At 25.5% G+C, this 20,471-nt stretch overlaps 1 protein-coding gene and 1 non-coding gene across 2 annotated transcripts; one reads left to right on the top strand and one right to left on the bottom strand.

The window, feature by feature from the left end:
* The first annotated feature begins 8,773 nt into the window (after positions 1-8,773).
* On the top strand, positions 8,774-19,586 carry LOC105362713 (uncharacterized). Its single transcript, XM_011500199.1, has 8 exons — positions 8,774-8,848; positions 11,738-11,840; positions 12,570-12,701; positions 15,375-15,826; positions 16,107-16,335; positions 16,910-17,171; positions 18,494-18,704; positions 19,137-19,586. Exons 1-8 carry the CDS (start codon positions 8,774-8,776, stop codon positions 19,584-19,586), a joined length of 1,914 nt encoding a protein of 637 aa, XP_011498501.1.
* On the bottom strand, positions 13,629-13,701 carry TRNAT-UGU (transfer RNA threonine (anticodon UGU)). The gene has a single exon. It is a non-coding gene; the product is annotated as a tRNA-Thr (tRNA).
* Positions 19,587-20,471: the final 885 nt, after the last annotated feature.

Raw genomic sequence — 20,471 nt, 5'->3', positions numbered from 1 at the left:
AATGGGGGAGGGATGCAAATACACGGAGTGCCGATAGGGGCTGCGAGAGTCGCCTTGGCCGGGGAAAATACGGCCAGGCGAACCAACAGGTGATGTCGCCCGCTCGGGGATGAGACACTCCCTGTCCCTCCGCTCTTTCATCGCGAGCCGACGCGATCTCCCTTGTCCGAGTGCCCGTCGCGCCAGTGCGGATGCGTGCGCGAGGTTATGAACCAGTATGCTGCGTCACCCTAGAAGCACACCATCCGCCGTAGCTCATCAAGCCCAGCCGAAGCTGAATTTCGCGCTTCGACGGAGTAACCTGAATGCGCCTGGTGATCGAATCGCGGATGGACCGCGGACGTGCGGTACGTGAACTGGCCAAGATTGAAGAGCCCAGTAGCACTAACCATGCAATGTCTTGGAAATATCTGATGTGCGCGTACGGAGGGGAGAAGGGATGGTGCGAGTGAGGGAGAACGAGGGTGCTAATCTGCTTCCTCGGATTCTAATTCGATTAATGCAAGGACGAGAAGTGTCGTGCTCTTTTCACTCGTTCAACAGGCATTAACACAACGTGTTTTGCACTCGCGCTTTGTCGGGGGCAATTTTTGCTTATCGCAGCTTAATAATTATAATATGCCTTTTAGTAATCTCTATAAAAGCTTAGCCTCACCCTGCTAAAGTAACGTAGTAGAATTGTGAACCTAGAGCATCTTCTATTTTAATCTATTTTAATCTTAATTTTGTCGCGCATAAGAGATGGAAAAATAAAATATATATTTACATTTCATATTAACTAATCGAATTGTGGTACTAATAATGCGCGAAATTTCTTGAAACATCTATCGCATTAATATAAAGAACTACGGGAAGAGTGTACTATTGATAAAATTCGATGAAATTCGTTGAAATCTTGATCATTTAATATTTAATACAACAATAACAAAAACTCTGTAATATTATTTATTTTCTAAATAATCATCAATTGAATAATTCTGAATTAATATAAAAGTACCTCGATTTATCTGGAATTTCACTTATTTGTTTATGAAAATATAGCAAATATTTATTTTTAATTTATAATTATAAATTCCAAAGTATAAAAAATATGCATAACTTTGGAGCAGATAAAGTAAAAATATGGATATTTACATAGCTGTAATGTTACATGAATGCATTTTAAATTATTTATGTAATTTTCCATTACATATAATATTTTTTTAGTTTGTATACTTTAATATATTATTCATCGATTAATTTATATAATTCGTAGGGACAATTAAATCGATAAACAGTTACGCTTGGATCAATAATGAACAATCAGTATTACAAATACGAAGACAATAAAATTTTATTAAATTACCAAAAGTAATTAGTATTTAATTTTTAAAATTTCATATTAATATGCATGCGTTAATTCAATACGAAATATATAAAAAATGGAAGAACCAATTGTTAAATGCAATTATACTACGTAAAAATTTGAAAAAAAACAATGTAAATAGACAAATAAAATTACGTTATTTACGCATTACTCAAATATTTCATAATTATAATAACAACATAATCAATAGAGGCTAATATAAATAGGTATGAAAACTGCATATGAACTAAAATTCTGCATAATAAGATTATAAGATTTATTAAAGTTTAGTTAATTATTAATCTAACACCGATGAAGGAATAAATTGTGTATTTAATAAAATGAAAAATCTCCTGATTAAGTACGAGAGTGTGGTTTTTTTAACCAATCCGCTAAATCATTACATGATCTAACTAAAAAGGAAACGGATTTTTTCCCTAAAACGGACGAGTACGCATTCATGCAATCACAAAAGTGACACAATCTCTTGCCGATTAAAAGCAAAAAAAAAAAAAAAAAGTGTGGTGGGCATGGTTTGATATTTAAAATTCAGCTGTAGTGTATATAGGTAAGTTAAAATTAAAATCTCAAATTTTACAATTATTCAAAAATTTTCACATTCCATAGAACATTATCTTGTCAGTGTATTTTTTTCACAAATTTCAATTTGTTATTAATTTTCACGATAAAGACTTTCTAAATTTTTATTACAATAAAAATATACACGCGGTGGGTTTAGGGGGCGGGGGGAGGGGGGAGGAGGTGCGGAGTACATATAATTCAGAAATTTTGTCTTTGAAATTCTCTAAGTCGCTTTTTCATTTATTATGTACTTATATTTATCTAATTGTTATTCATGTATTAAAATATTAAATTTCCAACCAATATAATTCATGAATTTTTCATTATAAAATATTCAATTATTATGTTACCGCACAGGAATAAAATATGTATAATCGGATATTTTATGTATTTAATCAGTTTTATAATAAAATACATAGACTTTTTGTTCTATATTACTGTTCTATTTGTATTTATAAATTATATTTATATATTAATCCAGAATAGCAATTACATAATTAAATTATGTTAAAGTCTAACTTATTATGTAAACTTTGTTATTTTAATATTACTATATGACCTACTACATGAAGTACTTAATTATATGTCATAATCATAATTTATAAAACAACTATAATGTTTAATTATTGTAATTTAATAAACAGTGCAAGCTGAATTGGTCAAAACAATATTGAAATAGCTATTGTGACAAATTATTATGATTTATTGTGATTTAACATTGTACAAATACCTTTAAATTAAATATTCAGAACATATTTGATCTTTAGTAGTTAGTTGAAGAAAGATAAAATGTTTATCTATTCATACATCACTTTTTTATAGATATATAAATGAAAAATTTGCCTTGAATGAAATTTGGATATAGATTTATAAAGAAACAACTGCAACATTTGTATCTTTATTCCTATAATTTATCATCATGTATAAAACATGTATAAAACATTACTAAAGAAGCAATAAACTTTAAAAGTGTATATTATATACTATTTCATAAATTGTTTTAAATAATATTTAAATAAATAGTAGTTTTTATTGATAACATATAAATGTACGTTTTTCCTTTACACATTATTTTATTTTGGGTGTTTACTAAATTTGTTGTTAATCGAAATTAAAAGAATTATAATTAATGATTTTTTTCTCAGAGTAAATTATTGAAATATAATAATGTCAACTGACAATGTTAATAAAAATATTTCTATACGTACTTCTTATAATAAAAAAACGCCTATTGATAAATAAAAAGAAGTTTAAATTTATTCATAGAATAAGAAAAAATAAAGTTAATATAAGTTTCTCCTTAAAGTTCTTTAAAAATTACTCGACAATATTTATTGCAAAATCTTGGGTAACTCGAAAAACTTTAGTCGAATAAGCGCAAACATGTTGCAATTCCACTTAAATAACATAAATTTTAGTATAGTAAGAATAGGAAAATATTAATTGTTTTGAGGATATTAACACTTTCATAGTAACAAATAAAGCGTAGAATAATAACTTTTTTCAAAATGAGATAACTGGTAGAGACAAATAACTTCAAATGATGAATTATTCACTTAATTTCTAATCACACCTAATGAAAACTCTTTCGTATAAAATTTTACTAAAACACGGACAATTTAATGTAAATTTAAAACGCATCTAATATTTTCAATATTACCTTGTCATGTAAAAGTTAATTTGATATCAAAATCAATGTCTGCTTTCTTCGAAAAAATACCTAATTAATGTAAATTACCCTTCTCTTTTCATCATATAATTTTCATCGAACACATTTTTTTATTCAATAAATTATCATTCTCTACTTTTTCATTATTATTGTTATATTTATTTATAATTATCTTTAACGTAATTACTTGATTAGCTTTATAATAGTTATTTAAGACGATCGGATAAATTTGTTCGCAGCACTTTGGTTTTGAAAAATTATTTAGTCATACAAACAACCCTACTTATTATGGAATATCTAAGTGCAGTGTAGGAAAAATATAATTCTTTTTTCTTTAACTGTTTTTATAATATATTTTATATAAGATTATAGTATTTTTTGTTTTAATTATTGAAAAATAAAGAACTAAATGAATTAAACATCGACATTGAATTTCAGTAATATCAATAAATTGTCAAAGTATAGATTAACATTTTTAAATATTGTAATAATTAAAACAGCATAAAAAGGGAATATGAAATTTCTTTAATTTGTTTATAATTAAATAAATTAATTAATAATATTGTGTAATAAAAATATATATATATATATATGTAATTTATATGTTTAATTTGATATACTTCGATATAATTTTTAAAATTTTTAAAAAGATTTAATTTATTGCATTTTAATCAATTAATTTCATTAAACAGCCATGGAACCAAACATATTATATAAAATAAATTTTTAATACTGTAGTCTTCAAATGTATTGAATTACTAAAGTAACTATAAAGTTTTATAAAATATAGTAAAAATATTAAATTTGCTATCTGACTTTATACCTTGATGTATGGGATTTCTGAATATAATGATTTTACTTTTCTTATAGACTTGGTAAGTTTCGATATGCTAATGTTTAAATTAAAATCAATATTCTTGTCGCTTCCATCAGAATACAATTGAAACATAAAAAAAAAGAAAAAAATCGAAGCGCTTAAAAAATATGTAACATATCAAATGTGCTGTACGTGTGTAAAAAATCACAGCGCTTGTAATTGATTAGCAACGTAAAATCAATAGAACTAACTAATCAAATACTCTGCAATTGTCATTTTCAAATAAATTCTGAAATTTAAATTTTGCTATTTATTCATTGAAATACAATTAATTAACAATAAATGAGATAGCATTAAAAATAATGTAGAGTGAGTATTATAATGAATGAAATTATTTTCAATTAAATTTAAGGTATTTAATAAGAAGATTAATCATATATAATTTCGTAAACTTCGTGTTTAACAATAGTTTTAATAAGGTCTTTTAATAAAGTTTATAAAAGTTTTGTGGCCCTACAAATACTATTGTTAGAATTTCGTTATAAATTTATCTATAAAATGAAAATAATATTATATTAATTACTAATAAATGTTCGACTCTTATTAGATAATTAATGGAAACAAATTTTATTGTAAATTATGTTGTAAATCGATAAATATGTTTGAAATTCATTTATAAATGTTGAATAAGTAATGAATTTTAAAATAACAATTTCAGTACTAATGTAATAATTACTCACCCACATTATCAAGTTTGTACTTTCTCGAATTTGTATGTAACATTTTCATTATCACTTTATGATTATAATAAATTTTATATCTATAGTATATTTATTTTTTTTATAATTTTTCATTCAATACATGATTTTTAAATGAAAGCAAAAAACTTTCACAATAATAAACTCATGACAATTTAATTCGATTAATAATATCTACCGAAGTATCTTTAGAGCACTGTATATTTTTCAAAGGTAACAATAAATAATTTATTCGAGTTGCAGAATCCTTGAATTATTTCAGTTATTTTTTGTATTTGAAATAGACAAGTGACTTTCCTTTATATAAGAAATTTTAAAATTCAAATTTTCAGAACAGAATGATCGTTATTAATACTTAATATATAAATAAAATAAATACCTGTGTAGTTCTGTAAAATATTGAATTACAATTGTTATATATGACTTGAGTTACTGAATTTTACTGCACTTATACAATATATCATTTACTATGAATTATAAAATATTGTTTTTAAAACATCTTTTTACATTTCTATCACTTTTTTTTCACCTTCTAAACTCCATTCATTACTGGAGAAAAATAGATTTTGGCATTCACCGTGACTAAACAGTACTTTATATTCATTTGATATACTTACATTAGCAGACGTGAAGTATTAATATATTTCTAGATTTTCTCACAATCTATTGTAAGAGATATTTTGAAAAGAATTCTAATCACATACATTTTATCATTCTGAATAGGAACAATGCGTCGATGTATGTAATATGGATAGAGTAACAATGTTTTTAAAAATTAATTTCATCATCGGATGCACAGATGGTAATATTCATCATTATCAGTTTTCAAAACTTTTCAACAATTATGAAAGTATAATGAGAAGGTTTTCCGTTGCTTAAGCAATTTATCTTATTAAAGTTATAAATGAACTATTACTAGATCTTCATTTACACTTTATATATTATCACAATTATATTATTTATTAATTACTTGAAATTGCTTACTTATATTAATACTTTCTTATAAATTCGATCCTGACTGTTAAGATAATACTAAAAGCAGTTGTACTATCATACTTATTATAATCTTTTACTAGATTGTTTATTAGATTGTTTATTGTGTTGTTAAATAGTTTATTGAAAAGAAAATCTTGTTTGTACATTAATATAGAGATAATCTGTGAAGACTCTTAACATTGTTAAGACTTATTATTGTCACTATACTATATTATTCACTATGATAAAATTCTTATCGCGAGTATAAGTAAAAATGGAATAATCGTATATATTTATTATGAGCAAAAAATTTATATAATATTACACGGGCACTATCCGCTTAGCGATTGTTTGAGGTATACTAATTGTCCAACTGTGTTTTAAAAATTCTTGAAAATCACATTTGCCTTAGAATAATAATTGCTCGAACGTTTAGCGATAAAAAACATATTGCCAAGACATAATATAAAGCGGTTGAACATAAATTTATATCCACGAATCGTTTATATGTTCGTTTCACAGTTGCAAGTGCAAAAGTTATTGCAAGTACGCATTCGCTTGCTGCTTTTGCTGCACAACAAAGGGAAAGGACAAAAAATGGAAAGTTTTACAGTCTAGGAAAACCGGATGAAGAGTCAGTAAAGTTGAGATAAAAGACAGCTGCAGTGCTACTCGAAGAAGAAAAGATTTGCATTAAAATTTCACCGCTGCCTGCGGGCAGCAATTAGAGAAAAGTCGCGCGTTCATGTTGTTGTATGAACCAAGAGCCGCCATGTATAATGAAATACTCTTTGAGAGTTTTAGTTGACTTTTCAATTAAATTCTGCTTGCCAAGACCACTAATACCTTTTTAATATAAAGAACATAGAGAGCAAATAATATGATGAGATTTTTACTTTTAAGTAAAATTAATTAAATGAAGGAAACTTTTATAATTAGTACGTAAATGATTGAAAATACTTTTATGTTTGGAGTTGAATAATTATAAATATCAGTAATTATTGACTATCTTATCAATTATTCTGTGAATATTTCTTTTTGAATATTTCAAATAATAAAAAAAAATTGATCAAATAATTCTTTTAAAGTGCAAAGTAATTTGGTACTATAATTATCGTTTTGTTTTTTTTTTCCTAATTACACGAATTAAATTTAATGAAAATATTTAATTGCAAATAATATTGTTGTAATAAAAATGTTATTTTATATCTATTTTTACCAAAGCTATTGTTTAAAAGTGAAAGAATAATAGTTTATTTCACAGTATTTAATAATAATTATTTGAAACACTACGTTATTGAATATAGTTTTAACGTATCTCCCCAAACGTTATTATAACATTCATTTTTTTTCTCTTTTTTTTTTAAGTGTAGTCCATTGAAAATGTATACAGTGGTAGTTTAAATATGTTAGTGTAATTCTATTCTTCATACAAAATAATCTCCACGCGAAAAATATTATTCACCGAATTAGAATAAATAGATTAACATTATAATATAGTATAGGCAGTACTTTAAACACTTAAAACATCGATCATTTTTAAGTTACCATTACATAAAATCATTATGTAATCGAATAAAAACTTATATACTACTTATTATAATTAAAAAAAATATACATATATATAACTATTACTAATATGATGCATGATATATATTGATATATATATATATCAATATCGTTTTTGAATGTCGATTCAATTATTTCTATGCATAGAAAAAATTATTTTAATTCTTATTTTAATTTATAAAATTTTTTCCAATGCTTTTTTGCCAATTAACTTCAAATAAAAAATATGAACGAACAACAATAAACAAAATAAATTTTCATACAATTTAAAATAGAAACTACTAAAAACGCAATTGATACTAAAATTTACATTTTATATTACATCTCTAATTCTTATAGAATTCTATTATAATCAAAGTATTATAAATAATCTAATTTTTCATCGTTCTATATATATATATATATATATATATATATATATATATATATATATAGAACAAATGAATATTAATTACTTATGTTGAATAACTTAAAATAATTTCAGTTTTATAAATAGAATAGTATAGAATGAAGAATAATTTATAATGATAATAAAAAGGTGTATTTATTTCATTTATAACATAATTTTTATATATTTTTGCATAAAATTGAAATTGTATATACTATGCTGCATGCATATATCTGAAATAGTATATAATCATAGCAATTTTACTAATTACCAATTTTAATATGAAATACACCTATTTACACAGGCCGATGCATACATATTTAATTGCTAAATTTTCGTACATTTATTACTTAAATATATAATTAAAGAAGGCAATAATGTTTTTGAAATCTAATCTTATTCGTAATGTCTAAGATTTTATATAGATGCACATACTCTTAAGATGCTTATAACTGTAAACCAGCAAATAAGACATATCTAAAACGAAAAAAGAAAAAACTAAGAAAAAGGGAGAGGCAGAGAAAGACAGAGCGAGAGAGGGGGGGAGATATATATATATATATATAAAGGTAGAAATAGTGAGGAACAATCGTAAAGGAAAGACTAGTTTCATGAAGTGAATCGCATGACTAAACATATAAAATGTTTTTTGCAGCGCTGAAACCGCAGGATGCCCCAGGGTAGCCTCCAATGGCAGGGAACGCAAAGACGGACGTACGCTCCAGGAGCGCACTGGAATATCCAGGTATGATCGATAAAAAGTAGAGAAACAATTGTTCAAATAAATCAATCGAAAACCCAAAACAATCCATAACCTTATTTTACTGTAACACGTGTTTAAAATATTGACAGACTAGAAAAGAGGGCATTACAAAAGCGTATTCGTCTTGATGATTCATTAAAATTTTACATGATCATCAATAATTTACTTTAAAAGATCACTATTTATGCATTTCTCGTTATAAATGAAAAGTTATCTCAGGAATGGTTGGAATATAATCGTCTATATACAAGCAAATATATTAGTTTATTACAAACAAGTTGTTTTATGTATATCATCAGCGTCTCATCCGAACAATAATATTTTCAATCAGATTCGACATAATTTGACCTAAATTTTTCGAATGAAATAAAATAAAAGTAAAAATACTAAAACAACGTGTGTTAATATAGACTAGTTATTTATATAATATGATAGATAAGAATGTAAGAAAGTGGCAAAATTTTTAAACTTTTCAACTTCTCCATAATAATATCAATAAGATTTTAAATCGCAAAAATTATTAAAAAATTACATAAAAAATAACATTATTATAATTAAATATCTATGATAATATACAGCAAGTATTAAATATATATTACACTCTGAATTATATTACGCTAAAAATTATCTATTTGAATATTTATTTCAAAAATTTTAAATAATCATAAGTATTAAACGCTATTGAACTTATATATAAAAATAGTAAATCCCACTGTTATAATAAAAAGTAACTAAAGTAAAATTAATTTTTAATTAATTTGCCTAGTATTTTCAATATTTAAAAAACGAAATACATTTAATACACGGATATTAAAAAATTAATATTTTAATTTTATTTTTAATTTTGAAATGTGCATGAAATTCCTGAAATAATCAATATGTCCAATAAATTATCAGAACATACTTATTGAACTTGTTTAATTGAAAAAATCCATTGTAACCTTAATACAATGGTAATTTTATCAACTTTGCATCACTTAGATTTTATGTATTTACTAATATATTTTATATTTAATTTTTTATTATACGTATATACTTTTTACTATTCTATTTTAAATTGAAACTCATAATTATATTACTTTGTTATTGTATTTAATTTTCTACTCAATTCATAGTCCTCAACTAATCTTATATTTCAAGATAGTAGATATAATGCTACCCCCCTATCAATACTTTTGTGCATTATTTGTTTTCTATTATTATCTTCTTTTATTATATAATGCAAATGTATGAAAAATATTTTTCTAGACTCTTTTCACGCAATAGAATTTATATTATTCAACGATGATTATAACCAAATAAGTGTAAAGTAAAATATATCCATTTATTATTTTTAAATATTTCAAATTAGAACTTTAATCATATCTTGGGGAAATGAATCTCAAGCTAACTTTTAAAACTATAATTGATTAAATATAATTTAAAATTTTTTTTAAAAATTCTTCAGATTAAATTGTCATCTTCCAATATTATTTTACCTATATGTTTTTATAAGACGAGTAATAATTAATTTTTACTATTCATCATAAACTTTTAACTATATTGTTTTTTAAGTTTTATATTAAATATATAATAAAAGAGATAAATTTAATAAGAAAATTAAAAAAAAAATATAATCAATTTTTTTTTTTTTTTTTTTTTTTTTTATGATTTTCTAATATTTGTATTAAACAAGTTTCACGTTAACTGTTGGTAGGCTTAATTTTTCAATTAAATTATTCTTTTCGATTAAAATTATTATTTAATTCCGTTGTAAGAGATACATTTTCCTAATAATTATATATTACTATTTTCTATAACTTTATGTTCTAAATATGTGCATTAATTTTTAAATTGCCAAAATGTATAACAATAACATTATCTATATATATAATTGCCATAATTTTGTCTTTGTATAATACAGATCTCGATTTTTATATAAATTTAGAATAAATCAACTTTGTATTCAAATAAAAAGGTAAATTAATTATAAGCATACGCTTAGAGTTACCCCCTTGACTTTTATAAATTTATAGTAATAAAATAGTTTCCTTTATTTATATATCATCAATTCTAAAAGTTCGTGTATCCCTTTAATAACATGATAGAGTTCAATTTTTCATTATTAAACGCTATGAAACATACATAATCATATATATATATACATATATATATATATATATACATATACATCAACAATTGAATTTGCGCTAACATTTGATTATATTACAAGAAATGCAATTGAAATAATTAAATAAGTAGCAAATAATTCTTCACGAAAAAGGACTTCAACCTACAATTTTTTATTGAATTGCAATAGATCTCGAACAACTGATAAGTGATTACTTGGATTAAATTTAAGACTATTAAAATTATATTTTTTTTAAAGTAAATTTAGATTTTATTATGGATTTTATCGTTGTACATTTTATATTTGTATTTTTAAGATTCTTTTGGTTTCGTTATTAAAAATTTATATTCTTTAATATTTATATACCGTATAACTAACACTAATGAAAAATATCTATAACCGATAGATGTGAAATTATTTTTAAAAAATAAAAGGCATTTCATTATATAAAAGCCGTCAACGTTGCGAACGTACAACATTGTGAATGTTAAAAGAATTAAAATACATTTATATAAAAATCATGATAAAATAGAAAATTTAAATACGATATTTTATTATAAATATTGGTTGTTAAAGACCTATTTCTCATGTAACCTAATACCTAATTTTCAATAATAATCACATGTGTTTATAATCAATGTAAGATACTCGATTGTAAAAAAATTAATAACTATAAAAAAATTCAATACTTACTATTTTTATCTAACCAAAGCTTGACATAATGACAGACACTACTAATGCAAGGCAATTAAATGGTACAGGTGGTGAGGGGTAAGGTGACGACGCGCTGCTTGTGGCACGCCTGCAAGGCACTCGGCATAGGGCTTCTTCTAATGCTTTTAGGAGCTTGCATGGCTACTATAGGTAAATATTAGAATTTTTAGATATTTATATGTACTGAAACAAAGCGCGATTAGTAATTACGTTTTGAAAATACGATTACGAATATTTGATGCTATAGGATAGATCTTCTCCGATTTATAGGATATTTTAATAATGACGTTGCAATGAAATACTAAGGTTTTATGTTAAAAAAAAAAAAAAAAAAATGTAATGAGCTAATAATTTTTCCATTTTCGATAGTACATGTGTTTGCGTGTGGGCGCGTGTATTTTTTATACATTTTTTCATTAAAATTTTTATAAAAGAAATTGGAACGAATTGAAATATAAATTATCATATATATATATATATATATATATATATATATATCATAATTTATCATTATATCATTAATAAAGTGTTTGTATTTGAATTTTTATCTAGAGATACTTGTTCCCTATTATGAAGTTTTATACAAATAATGAATTTTAAATTCTTTGTTCGTAAAGTTCTTTACTTTTGAATACATAGATAAGAAATTGATTACGCTGTTTATTTATTTGTACGTTTATCAACTACAATGTCATTATCGAAATTTGTTATTTAACAAATTTTTATTATTTAAAAGAGATTTAAAAGAAATTTCTTATGATTTTTGATAATACGATCAATCATTGATGGAAATTCTTGTAATAAATGATAATTGATAAAAAAAATTTGTCCTTTTTTATTAAAGTGATCGATATTTCTTTAACGTCTGCCATTAAATAGGTTATTATGCAGATCAATTATCCGTTGCTCAAGAAATTCGAGGTAATCTTACAATAAGAGTGAAAAATGAATCAAGAGGCTTTCATCTTAACAACCTCAGTTACGCTGGACCTATAGTCATGGGAGTTGGAGGTAAAAAATTTTTCATTTAATGAACCCATTTCAATCTCGGCTAAGGAAATTATTAAAAAAAAAAATAATAATAATAGAATAATTGAGAATTTATAATGACGGAAATATACTAGGCATTCTAATTTGAACAGCAATAGCTAACATTTTTTATTGAAATAATAATCCTAACGAAATATCTGATATGTCAGTGTACATATTTGACTTATTGACAAAAAAAATGAGATTTTAAACATACGCAGATCTAAAATACACGGCATTTTAAGTGTACTTTAGCCATTTTCATTCCGTAAACAATGAAATCATATTAAATTATATTTGCTATTTGATAAATAGCAGAAACAAAATTATTTTCCCATAAAATCAATTCCTTCTGATTTGTGCTGATACAAGCAAAAATATAAAGAGCCAATATACACGAACTATACATACTATAAACGAAATTGCCTATTGTATCAGGGAAAAGTGAAAATTATTATATATAAACATAAATGGAAAACATTTGGCTTTTCTTTTCTCACAAACTAATGGAGATAACAAGCACATGATCAATTTTGAAATATTCAAAAAGCTATTTCTGCAATTAAATTTAGAAAAAATCCGAACTGACGGATATGTAAAGATTTTAAATTATAGGCAATACGCTCTTTGATCGGTGGAATTTATTGAAAAACATCCTTGCAAAAGTAGGCCGGGATACTTACGCATGAGTTGGTGATGTGCGCGCGTGCGCTTTGCAGCTCTGATTTACTCTGAGTCTAAACCTATGTAATACGCGTAATAATGGTTGTGTATGCTATTGTGAGAACTGATTCACAATAAACTTATAAACAATAAAATAAACAAACAATATAATAGCCATATTGATAAACAATGTGATAAACAGTCAATGTGAAAGTTAAGATGAACAAAAAAAAATTAAAAAAAATCTGCCCCCAGAGAGATTTGAACTCTCGACCCCTGGTTTACAAGACCAGTGCTCTAACCCCTGAGCTATGGAGGCTCATGAGGCATATTGTGTTACTGGCCGTACCTACATCTCTGAGTCATTTATTATTTATTTATTATATTTTTTTATTTAAAATTGTCGTATTTAAAATATCCTTTTAATTTAATTTAATTAATCTCTCTGCGTGCAATTTAATACTTTCTTATTATTTTAGGTATTCTTCGAAAGGTAGTGTGACATTAAAAACAAATGAAAATTATTAGAAATAAATTGGAAAATTAAATTGAAAATTATTAATAAAATTTATAATAAATGAATATTATCCCACGGAAAAAAAAATATTTGCCGATAGTAGGAATTTACATTATCTACTACATTAATTGTCATCACATAAGGTGTATTTATTTTAATTTTTATAAATTTTTCAAGTTTCTTAAGCATTTTTTGTTTTTTTTGTTTTTTTTTTTTTGTTTTCGTTTGTTTATCACGATAATATTAGCAAAAGAAAGTGCAAAAATAAGTGCATTACAAATAGAAAATATTGGAAGAAATTATATTTAATGTTAAACAGCAAATGCGTAGTAAAATAAGAAAGCAATATAAAACAGAGCTCTGATTTATCGGCAATTGGCCCATCAACTTCTCTATATTCTTCAATAATGTCTATTTTACGTTGCGTGCAACTAAACTAATTTTCTCCTTTTTTTTAATTAAACTGCCAATATTTAGTTTATGACTATTTTATATACTAAAATTTTCATTTGATTTAAAGAGTATGCAATTAATCATTTATTAATATTTTATAATTGTAAATTCGACAATATAGAAAACTTAAATAGTGATATAAGCCAATTGTTCCACGATATATATCTTACTTTATAATAATACTATTCTATAAATGATATGGCTGAGTGTTAAATGAGTGAATCTTGTCTTTCATACACAAGCTTTCATAAACATTTGCTTTTATAGATCAACGAATGTCTATTACTCATATACTTACGTTGGTAATGAAGAACTAGCACTTAAGTAATTTTATAACAAGTGGATTTGATCAGCCATGTGAATAAAAATGAAGTGAAATACATATTACATTGATCGAATATTTAATGTAAGAATTATAATATTAAAATGATTAAAAAATTTATAAAGAAATAACAGTAAACTTTTAGTCTTATAGATAATAAAATGTTTTTTTATCCTCATTTTATTCAATCCGAATATATAAATAATATTATTTATATTTTATACTGGACAGATGAGAATTTAAAAAATTTCCGAGTATGTGAATAATTTTCATTAAAAAAAAATATGTGTCGTTCAATTATTGCTTTGAAATTAATGAAATTAAGCCCGAGATAATAGAATTCATGTAACAAATAATATGTAAATATTTACTAATTCACAGTCTGTTTAAAAATGTTGATTTTATGCAAACGCGACTGCCGATTACTTTAAAGCTGATAAACTTGAAGGTAATTTAGCAGTTCGGTTTAAAGTGCGATAAATTTAATTATTTAACTCCAGTTAATTCACACCAATTCCAAATAAATTTATTTAACGCAGTTTTTCTATCATTAAAAACTACAACAGTATGAATCTTGTAATGCTAACCGAAATCATAATACGAAATAGGGATACGAACGATAAATAATCATCACTCGTATCTCAATAAGTCCTGGTGATCCAGTCCAAGTGATTATTACGAGCGATTGTGTGATCCACAGGTTTCATTGTTGTCGCAGCATGTGTTATGACGTTCGAAGCACGCGACAGCGCGGCAAAAGTCGTTCCTGCGCGATTTCGCTTCAGCCAGGCTTCGAGTCTGAAAACGACGAAGAGCCAACGCAATCGGAAGTCGACGTCGAGCCAAACGAGCAAATGGGACCATCAATTAGGACTCTTCCGTGTTAACCGTAGCCCTAGCCCGAGTCTCCGTGATGCCTCTCGACGCCAGCTCACCGCCGAATTTGTCCAGTTCTCAAAAACTCTCCAGGATAAGGGCTTGGCTAGTCCAATGAAGAAGAGCCCCAGTGCGCCAAGTCTCGTCGAGAAGAAGTCGCCGAAGCGTAGGGTCATCAGACAGGGTCACGGAGCTGGAGGTTGCGCGCTGCTCAATCCTGAGCTCCTGAAGCGGCATGCAGTCTCGGTGGACAATCCCAGTTATAATCCACAATTGGTAAGAAAACTCTCAATTTGATAATCAGTAGAATTACATATGTGCTACGATTGAAAGAGCCTAGTTCTTATGGCCATGGCATTAAGAAGCTAACATTATCTCTTTTAAAATTAATTCATTTATTGAATGAAGAATCGTATTAATAGGTGGTGTTAACAATTACAAACAGAAGTGAATTAAAATGAACATGATGAATATTAAAATATTAAGATTGTGTTGAATCATTACAATAATTAGTGTCTTAATATGCCCATATAAGCCCCATATTATATTCTTCTAGCTAAGTCGTGAAAACTTAGAACTACAAAGACTGAATGGAAGTCAAACATCAATGGCAATGGATTTGCACATTCCAAATAAAGGTCCAATCACATTAAAGGTTAAGGATCGATCTGATACAGCGAGGCGCCATCAGTTAGCACGTCAAACGAAGATCGAGGATGCGGAAGATATGGAAGAGACTCATAAGATTACAGGACAAGATCGATCTTTCTCTCCTAAGCTCCCAGGTTTAAAATATACTTACAGACGTAATCATTATCAAGATTTATCCTTCCAAAAATCTACGAGCATTAATTAAGAGCATTAATAATTAAGATTTATTATTGAGAAAATTTATTATTAAGTCATTGACAATATTTTAAGTAAAAAATAAAAAAATTATAAAAACATAAAAATTATATATATATATATATATATATAATTATTTATAAATATGTTTTTATAAATCGATATTTAAACAACATCATTTATTTTATTAGTTTGATTAGTTCAATGTAATGTATATATAATATAACGTAATGTAGTAATTTACTTTCACTTAAATATTTATGAAAATAAGAACTCCAAGTATGACCTATCAAATAATAATTCAATATTAACTTTAATAATTTAATTTAATCATTATAATACCTTATTCGCTTAAGTTTTACATGAAAATTCAAGAATAAAATATAAAGACAATTACATTTTGTTACAATATTGAATGATTGCACTTGATAAAAATCGTAAATGATAAATAGCATTACCAATCATTGAATAATCTACGATATTTTATCAGACATTCAAATTATTACTTCATAGGTACTTACAGTATTAGATATCCTGATGACTTCGTAGCGAGAAAAAGAAACTCTGTTGACATGAAGATTTTAGAAGATCTTATGTCAAGGGAATTGATATCCAAAACCTCACCTCATGATTTCCGAAAATTATCGTCGCCAAACTTTCGAAAAATGTCGCTAGACAGAATAGGTGGTGAACGCAGATTGGAAAAGTCCTTAGGTAACAGAAAAGCAAGTTTCGAATTCAAACGCAGCCCAGATTTTAGAAAATCAGATTATAGGTAAGATTTTATCAATGGTGGGGTTTTAATTTAATTAATTTAGACATATTTAACTATCTAATTGAATTAATTGAAAATAATTTCATATAATTTAATAGAAATCTTAATTAAAATTCAGATGTAAATAGTACAATAATAATATTTACTCTTGATATTATTTATTATTTCGACTTTAAGCTAGCCAAATTTGTAAAAGGTAACGGCCAATATACATAATTTTCTTCAATGATTGAAATTATAAAAAAATTGTTTTACATTTTACTTAAACAATTTTTATTATATTTAAAAATAGAAAATGAGTTGATAGCGTTTTAATTGATATATTGCTTATTCAAATATCTAACATTCAGATATATTACACACATACAACAATAGATTTCTAAATACTTTAAATAAATTTAAATTATTAATTTGTATTTAATAATTGTTATATTTCATCGCTATTGCACAATAAACATATAACTTTAACACAATTGATATTAAATTGACAATGAACAATAATGAGATTCTAGATCATTTCTCCATCTTATATATCATATGCATACTCAATATAAGTAAAGCGTCTCCTATTATGAATTATTTTTCATTTTTAATATTGTTTCTAATATTTTAAAAAGTCTATACTAATTAGTCAAATTAAATAATGTCCAAAAAATTTTTTATTACTTTAATAATCTACGTCAATATATAATGAAAACTTTAAATTATAAATTTATTAACCAACGCTTATTTATTAACCATTTTACCTAAGTAATCCTATACCTCTTTCTTATAAATAAAACAGGTATAAATTTAAAAAGTATTTATGAATCTAAAAAATATATATATATATATATATAATAAGTGAGCATTTAGGATCTAAAATTGATCTATTTACGAAATTTTAATTGCTTTGTAATTTCTTTAAAGCCTATTTTCTGTAGATTATTTAAATTTTATATAAAGATATAATGATAGTAATATCTAAAATATTATTGAATTGAAATTATTATTGGATGTTGATGAAATTTATTTATTATATGTGACTTCGTTAAATATAAAATTCGTATCAACATAGTTACCAATTGTTGATAATTTTACCATTAATATTTCGTGTAAAATCTTATACTTAATAATATTTATAATATTAATCAATCTAAATTATAAAAAAAAAAAAAGTTTCCGTTACTTTTACTTTTAAATAAGAATTCAATTCATATTTCATGTTGTTACCATAAGATTAAATAATCTGTAAAGATCTATGTACTGCGCAAGTACACAAAATCATAATCAAATTGTTATGCTTCATTTAATTTGCACTATTCTCTTGTAAACTTTCTCAGAAAGTACTCGATTGAGCGCTTTACCGCCGACTGCAATAAATACCTTGTGGATGACCTCGAAGGGAAAATCAGGGCGAACAGCGGGGAGAATCTTCAGCGCAAACCTCGCCATCCAAAACTTTATCATTCTCGATCCGACGATAATAAACGGCGATCATTTGATAAACATCGTGGCGATTCTTTATCGAGTCGTTACTCCCTGAATACACAAGTGCGTATTACTGAAAGGAAATATCAGAATATCGAATTTTACAAACTAAAAGCTCCGAGTCATTTGAAAAACCATTTTTCATACAAAATCAATAGATGTTTATTTGAAATTCTAAATACTAATTCAAACAATGATAAGTCGCTCAATTCCATCGATAATAAATATATAGTAATGCTTTTATTTAAATATATTAACATTGAATGTTACAAGTACATTTTTAATAATTTAATTATAACATTTATGCTAAAAACATATATTTCAGAATATATAATAAAATGAGATCGATAATTTTATAATCGCTTCCAAGAATTTATGAATGATGAAAAAATTGCAATAATAGATGTGCAATAATAATAATTAACATTTTAATGATGCTAATATCAAATTAAAATGCATATTAAATAATTAAAATAAAAATATTGAAAAATACAGGTTGTAATCGAAGATAAAGGAATAATTAGTGATTATGAATTGAAATACTTCACGACAACAGCGGTAACGTCCCTGGATACGGAGGAGAGTCGATGTGATAATTCAGATTGCGATAGTCGCTTGCATGATTACGACGATGCGATAACAAATCCCGTTATATTATCGGACGGTGTAGTCGAAGTTAATACACTGTTAGAGGAGCCAGAATTAGAGAACCTTCCAGAAATCGATGTGGAAAGTTCAACGGCTGACTTCAACAAGAATTACGGAGATTTGGAGCACTATGCTAAGCAGGAAACGCTAAGCCTAGAAGAGATCGTTTATGAGACAGTTATTGATGCCAAGAGGCTGGATACTAATGACGACACAGAAGATAATAAGGAAGCAATAAATGAAGATACTAACGAAAACTTAATGTCTACTACAAACGTCGATATTACGGAAGAGTAAATAAATAAAATTCATTCGAGCTGACGAAGTAAAAAAATATATGAAATTAAACAACTAAGACGATTGGATTCTTTTTTAGAATATTGCAATTACATATTAATATTTTAACATTTCTTATAAGGAAGAGTGTTAAATAACATATTTAACTAATATAATATATTGTTGAGATTATATGTTATTCTACTCGACCAGTGATTAACTTGGTAACAAATATTTTCATTTAATAATTAGATCTACAGTATTAGAATATTATTTCAACGATAATAATCTATTTGTAATTATGAATTTTATATTGTTGATTAATTATATGAAGAAGGAAATTTATGAAAATTTTAATGAAAATAATTTTACTATTTTCATTAATCATTATTTTCATAACGATTACTTTTAAACTATAAATGAAATGTTGTTAACGCTTTTGATAAAAATTTCTTTGATATAATGGTATATTCTAATAGTAATTTGTCTCTCTAATTACAACTAAACTACATTCAACTATATTGAACTTGTTTCATATGAAATAATTTTCATTTTTCATTCTATTGAATATTTTTCAAGCCTTGAATCATATACTCCAATAAAATCTATATTTTATTCTTTCGTACTAAAGCCATAATTTTATAATTTTATAAAAGTATTACGATAGTTATAATTTATGCGACGAATTTGCGATTTGTTGCCCCTATTTTTGACAATTTTTGCTATTCCTACAAATATCACAAATCCCATCATCATTCTTAGATTCAAGCAGATCTATTGAATAATTTTCATATTTTCACAGGCAAGTAGAAATAATGTCAATATAAAAAAATTATTCCTAGTAAGAAAAAAAAAAAAAGAAAAAAAAAAAAGTGAGCTTTATATACATGTGTACAATATTAAATG

This window comes from Ceratosolen solmsi, unplaced genomic scaffold, assembly GCF_000503995.2.
Source record: "Ceratosolen solmsi marchali unplaced genomic scaffold, CerSol_1.0 scaffold41, whole genome shotgun sequence".
NCBI lineage: Eukaryota > Metazoa > Arthropoda > Insecta > Hymenoptera > Agaonidae > Ceratosolen > Ceratosolen solmsi.
Note: the sequence above shows the minus strand (reverse complement) of the source record. Positions and strands in the feature narration are given on the sequence as shown.